General features: G+C 41.3%; 1 protein-coding gene across 1 annotated transcript in view; it reads left to right on the forward strand.

The window, feature by feature from the left end:
- The first annotated feature begins 1,313 nt into the window (after positions 1-1,313).
- Positions 1,314-6,961, forward strand: part of ucmaa (upper zone of growth plate and cartilage matrix associated a) — a 6,688-nt gene continuing 1,040 nt past the window's right edge. Inside the window, exons 1-4 of the mRNA XM_017438571.3 lie at positions 1,314-1,470; positions 3,254-3,313; positions 3,403-3,498; positions 4,992-5,090. Coding sequence (XP_017294060.1) covers positions 1,413-1,470; positions 3,254-3,313; positions 3,403-3,498; positions 4,992-5,090 — 313 coding nt within the window. The 5' untranslated portion in view covers positions 1,314-1,412. The remainder of the gene's footprint in view (positions 1,471-3,253; positions 3,314-3,402; positions 3,499-4,991; positions 5,091-6,961) is intronic.

The following is a 6,961-nucleotide window of genomic DNA, read 5'->3' on the forward strand; positions in this document are numbered from 1 at the left end:
GATGGATGGATGGACAGATGGATGATGGATGGATGGACAGATGGATGATGGATGGATGGACAGATGGATGATGGATGGATGGACGGATGGATGGATGGATGACCTGTTTTTACCTGGTTTTCAGGAACGTGTCTGCATGTCGTATTAAGCTCCATGATCTGGAGTGATCGTCACTCTGCTGCTGCTGCTGCTGTGAAGTTTGCAGTAACAGAATAAAAACAGAACGCCGTTTCTTTTGTTCTTGGAAAAGAATCAGACGAAAGCATCTTCTGAACGTCCCAAACATACATCTGTCTTCTTCAGTTTCTCCTCAGGAATCAGGAGGTGTTTCCAGCCCGGAGACGATATGAAATCCTTTTAGGAAGTTCTGGGTCCGCTCTTAGCCTCCTCTCAGTGGGACAAGACCAGAAAACCTCCAAAGGGAGGCGCCAAGGACGTATCCTCAGCTGCCTCCTTCTCTAAGGCTGAACCTGCCACCCGACGTTTCGGCTGCTTGTATCCAGGATCTTGATCTTCTTTCCATCATGACCCACATCTCCTGACCATGAGTGAGGGTTGGAACAGAGATGGACCGGTAAATCGACCCTCATTACTCCACTGGTTCATCTCCCACCTGCCATCACCTGTAAACAGAACCCAGAGATCCTTGTAGTCCAATCCCAGACCCGGAGGGATCATTCCACCCTTTCTCTGGTCGAGAAGCTCCGCCTCGAAGGAGCCGACTCTCATCTCGACCGTTTCTTCGTTGGCTCCTCTCCACACTCACGTTTTCAGACGGGGAGCGAGTCCAGAAGCACTTCTGTTTATACGACCACCACCTAACCATTTCTGAAAGGCACATCGAGCGGATTTAAAGCAGCTGAAGATACCTCCTCCACCCACGCACCATCAACCAGACTCTGAGGCAGATAACTGATCCTAAATTTATTCAGACTGCTGAGAACCCAAATATTCTATCACTGGGTCATAAAACGGAAAGTCTGGCAACCTGGGATTAAGAAAAAATCTTAAATCCATTGAACAGCTGTGATAAGTACTTCAAGATGCTTGGATTTACTTCATCCCCAAATACCTGAAGGTACTGGTGTTGTGGTGACAGTAAATCAGCTGTTAAACAGTATTTAAACACTTCTTAAAGCTTTACTTAACCTTACTTTGCCTAAAACGGCTAATCTTCGGACAGTTTGGCTCTTTAAGACCAATTAAGCGAGTTGGAGGGAACCAGGTGTTAAAAGCAAAGCGTTCCTCGTCTCTCCTTCATCTCATCCTCCGGGGGAATTAAAATTCCTGCAGCTTTCCTCACCTTCGTTTCTCCTCCCACTCTTCAGTCTCCGCCATCCCTCCGTTCTGTCAGTTGCACTCGGATAGTCGAGCTGTTCGGTCCTGCAGGGATTCGGCTCTTCTCCCTCAAAATGTCCTGGATTCGAGCGTTCGTCTTCCTCTTGCTCTCCACCCTCCTCATCCTCACCTGTAAGTACCTTCGGCTGTCAGGAAGCAGTTCTGGGGGTATAAACCACTCATAAATATATCGTACAAGAATGTAATGGGTCTCATTTTTTATTTTCAGCTTGATATTTTGATGATTTTATTTTATAGGTCATATTTGTGAAAGTTAAAATAAAGCATCTTTATTAACTGCACGACTTCTCCAAGTTTGGCGTAAAGCTATGTTTATAAAAAAAATAAATTAGAAAAGTAGTTTTTTTTGGTTGGAAACCGAAAGTGACAACTGTAATTTCTGATTTTTAACAAAAATCTCATGAAGACTCACTAAGATTTAGGGGAAAAAATGATGTGCTGAAATTTAACGGCAGCAGAAACTTAAAAATGTGAAACAGACATTTAGACACTTTGTAAGTATTAAACGCAGTTATTTTATCCTTCTAAGATAAACTAAACAAACCTAAAATAAGCCAAACAAAGATAAGTTAAACTTAGACAAGGTAAAATAAGCCCCCAAAAAGCAAAACTAATCAAAGACAGACAAAGTCAACCTGGTTGAGTCGTTAACGAACTTGTTGGACGTCCATTTTGTGTCCAAGAATCAAATAATTCAGTTTATTTTATCCCAAAGATTAGAAAACAAGCATTTTATTATTGGGACACAACTAATACAATAACTAACAAAATAAAACACATAAAAAAATAAATAATTACTTGGCCCTTCAAATACAAACGGCCTTCAAATGCCAACATGTTTAAAAACGGCTCCAACACAAAGTTAAACTAAGCTAATTTAAGCCAAAATAATCAAAACTCAACAAAGCCAAGCTAACCTAACCTAAAACAAGCTAAAAATAAATAAATATAAAGGGCAAAAAGCTAAGCTAACTCTAAACTAAACCTAAAAAGACTTAGCTAAACCAAGATAGCCTCAGTCAAACTAAGCTAAGATTAATCAAGCTAAACTAAGACAAAATAAGCTAAGCTAAGCTAAAGTAAGCTTAAATAAGCCTACTAAACTAAACCAGCCGAAATTCCATCAGTTTATTAGGTTAAACAAAGCTAACCTAAACTAAGCTTAAACTAAAACTAAACTTAGCTAAGCTAGCTCTAAACTAAACCAAGCTACGATAAGATAAAATAAACCCAAAGAAGGCTAAGATTAATCAAGCTAAACTAAGACAAAATAAGCTAAGCTAAGCTAAAGTAAGCTTAAATAAGCCTACTAAACCAGTCTAAGCTAAGCTAAACCAAGCCAAACTAAGCCTAAATTCATTAAGCTGAACAAAGCTAACCTAAAATAAGTTAAAAAATGAGTTAAGCTAACATAAGCCAAAAAAAAAGATAAACAGAACAAAACTAAACCAAAACACGTTAAGCTACAATAAAATAGAATGGCTAAGCTAAACAAAACTAGACTAAGCTAAAGTAAGCCTAAATAAGTTTATTAAACTAAGCCAAGCTAAGATAAGCTATTTAAGTTAAACAAAACTAAGCTAAGCTAAACAAAGCTAAAATAGGCTGAGCCGAACTGTTAAAATAAGACATAATTATGTTTACGCATTCAGTAAAAAACAATGGAAGGGTTACAATCTTTGTTTAATTTATTGTAACTTTTTAGCTGTTGAAGAAACTGAAAACAAAAACCTGGTGGGAACTTTTTCTGGGCTAAGCAACAAAGTTGACGCCTCGCCAAAATAAGAGCTCAGAAGTGAATGATAATTCCTGTTTGGCAGGAATGCAGCTTCTGCATCATTAAATATCTTATAATCGATGACAGGAAGTCACCAGTTTCTGGTTTTACCTTCAGTTTCCAGCATGGTGAACGGTGCAGCAGTCCGGGACGACTCGAACCCAGCCGGCCCTGAAGGTGACGCCGCTCCCATCCTGTCCTAACCCGGGACGTTCGCCCACTTTCTGCTCGTTGTATGTCTTAACGCTGTGACCTCTGACCTCCAGGCGCTGCACGGCGGGTGTTCGTGCGCGAGTCGGACGCCTCGAACTTCTTCAAACGCCGCAGCCGCCGTTCGCCCAAGTTCTACGCCGAGGTCCAAGGTGGGTTTTCAGCCAGCTGATGTAAAATCTGTCCCCGTCAGAGCAACGTTTAATAAAAACAGGACTGGTTGAGTTGGTTTGTTTAGACCTGGTAGAAGTTATTTCTGATGCGCCGCTCATTAGGGCAGAAATTAAGGCACCTTTGGCCCTCCGTAGGGATGATACAGTTTGGGTGGAGGTGGGTTTTTTGAGATCGCTCGGTCGCTTCAGTTCACCTGAAAAGCAACCGAACGCACAAGTGAGCCATTCAAGACGTCAACCTTTAATTATTGTGACGCTGCCAGAAAATGGAGCCTTTTCACAGATGTGAGTCTCTGAATGTGGGTGCTGAGCTGCTGAGTTCAGCTTTCCTCTGAACGATGAGTAAACGCAGAAGAGTTTAGTTTAATAAAGACTCAAAGGAAGGACAAAAACAGCCTCCGTGCTCACTATTCACAAATAAATACAGGGATGAAGGAGACGCAACAATCCCTGAAATCTCTTCTTCACCCTGCTGGAAGCACCGCTCCCACTGTCAAGCACGGGGGCGGCGCCATCATGCTGTGAGGATGTTTTCCATCAGCTGAATGGATCTGAAACAGGGACGGCGGCTCATCGCTTATTCTTTTAAACTCCAGCTTGAGCGGCGAGAACACAAACCCTGCAGACTGTTTTATTTTTATTTTTTATATTTTTCAGCTTCGTGTCGAAATTAAAACCATCCATTCTGGGCTGAATCTCTTTAACCTCCATAATAAACACTAGACCCTATACTAATGAAATTATTTCAGTGAATAATTAATAAACTAAGAGTCTGAGAGTGAGATTTAAATGTAATTATAACCCTTTTACACCACAGCACATTTATTACACCTTTGTTGTTTTATTTACCTTTTAAATCATTAGATAAGCCAGAATGAACAGTGCGCTCTCTGGTTTTTGCAGCTGTTTTTACTTTTTCAGCTTCGTCGATACGCATTTTATTCCAAATTTCATTGAATATTTTACGAATGACGACAATTCAGAGTGAGCCTGAAGGCATCGTGGTTATTTTTATTAATTTACGGTTTCAGGCTAAGGAGGCACATTTAATAAAAGATTTTACAGAAAACACGTGTTTGGCGAATGTATTCCGTAACTTCGGCCTAAGGTTGGCTGATAAGACGTGTTTCCACAAGCCTCACCTAAAAAATCCTGAAACCATTGGCCTCATTTCTGGGTTTGAAGGGAAACTTTACACCTAATTTTCCTGTGATTTGGGTGAAAAATGAAAAAGTAACACGGTGTGAAGGGAGCGGTTTGGAGCAGTTTGGGTTTGTAAAAAGACAGATGCAGAATCAGAGCTGTTCGAGTAAACAACTGTTGGATAAATCTCCCCGTTTATGGGGTTCCATTAGTGCCAAAAATATGTTTATGTGTCTATGTAAGGCGTGTATGTAGCATGCTGTGTGTATGTTAGGTGATATGTCATATTTTTGGCACTAATGGAACCCCATACCCATTTGTCCCGACAGTCGAGCAGCAAATGAAACGTGCGGCCAGCGAGCAGAGGAGAGAGTTCAACGAGGAGCAAAGGACCGAATACGAGAACTACGTGGAGGAGGACCGGGACGGTGAGAACCGACCCAACCAGTGGGGGCTGGTGGAGTTTTCTCCAAGGGGGGCTATAAATCCAAAATAGACATCTACTAAGGTTTTGATATATGTCTATTATGTGATAACATATATTATGTGACACCTTAGTATATATTTTGGTTAAAAACATACACTAAGATATCACACCTGTGTATTTACATGAATTAAAACATTATAATGTACATATAAATGCACAAGCGCTTCCTGAACACCAATACTTACAAAGACGGAGGTCTGTAGGACACATTTAGCGTTTATAAAACCTGTTTTCTTTCTTATTTTTCAAAACTTTACCGGAGAAAATACGTCAAAGATTGTTTTATGGTGAGAGCGCTCACTACGTCACGTATTCTGCACGTAGATCTGATGTCTCACTCCGATTAGAATTCAAAACCAAACATTTTAACAGTTTTTAGCATAAATTTTCTTAAACTAATTATTAACTATGAGCTTATTTATGTAACTTAGTCACATAATGAACTTATTACTGTCTTTGAATAAAAGGCAGCTCACCCGCGGCTCGACTTTTCAATCAGGCGAACTTTAGGACAACCGGGTGTGACGTCAGCCCGCGGCGGGAGTCCCACGCTCCGGCGGCGGGAGGCGGAGTCAGCTCTGGGCGCAGGAGAGGAGCAACCAGAACCGTCCTATCTGTTGTACTGAAGAGGAGCTACTGCGCATGTGCAACTTTTAACGAGAGGCGGGGCGGAAATACGTCACCAATGAACGAAACAACTTTACTGATCATTAACTATAAAATATTTATCTTACACAACTAAATATATATATACATATATTTTGAAATATTTTTATTTTACTTTTTTTTATGTCTTATTCAAAGTAACGTGAGGGGTGGGGTCATTTAATTTGACAGAAAATGTTGGGGGTGACTGTTAATGACCACCACGCTGAGCTTTAGCTCAATATGTCAAATTAAACGAGTTACAGCCATTTATTGTGTCTGCTGAAGTCAGTTGGCTGTGGCGGCCATCTTGAATTGAGTTGACCTGCGTACGGACATCTAACCTTCGCTTCCTGAGAGTTTCATTCAGACCCGATGAGATATTCTGCTGAAACAACGGATGCCTTTCAGACAAAAAAAAGGAAACGGATAAATTCCTGTCGGTCCAAAAACTTTATAAAAACAGAAATATTTCACCTGAACGCAGCAGGAGAACGTCCAGTCTGCTGTCAGGACCAGGGTCAACAGAGACCGGACCAGACCCGGATGATCCTCTGGACCGCAGGACGGAGCCTGAGGCTCCACGGCCGCTCAAAGTGTTGATTTGTGGTCGACCAGAGGCTGACAGTCGGTCAGCAGCTGCTTCTAAACTGAGAACTGCGTCCCACAAACACGCGACCAGTGAAGACAAACAAGCCGAGCCTCGGCCAACACGATTGATGACATTTCTCTAAGGTTTCTTCTGTCTGGAGATAATAAACGAGCGATGAAGCTCCTTAAACACCAAGATGTTTCCTGAAATCTTTTTTTTTTTTCATTATAAGCCATTAAACGATAACTACAAAATTTTCTGAATAAGCTTTCAAAGGATGCCGATGCAGCTACGTAACACGACCTCGTAATCAGACCCTCCAGGATTTCGCGATGTTGCGATCGCAGCTATTAACGCAAAATCAAGCAAACCCTGCAAAATTGCAACTTTTTGCAACTTTCCCACAACTTTAACCCAATATTTATTGTTTCTGAAGTGATTCGCCACCGTTTCTGCAGTCTAGTCTCTTCTTTGTGGGTTTGTGTAGCGTGGAATACAAAATAACCCCAAATAACTCAGGAAGAAGACACGTGACGTCACTTCCTGTTAACATCAGAATGCCGGGAGCGTGCAGG

Source organism: Kryptolebias marmoratus, linkage group LG18 (assembly GCF_001649575.2).
Source record: "Kryptolebias marmoratus isolate JLee-2015 linkage group LG18, ASM164957v2, whole genome shotgun sequence".
Taxonomy (NCBI): domain Eukaryota; kingdom Metazoa; phylum Chordata; class Actinopteri; order Cyprinodontiformes; family Rivulidae; genus Kryptolebias; species Kryptolebias marmoratus.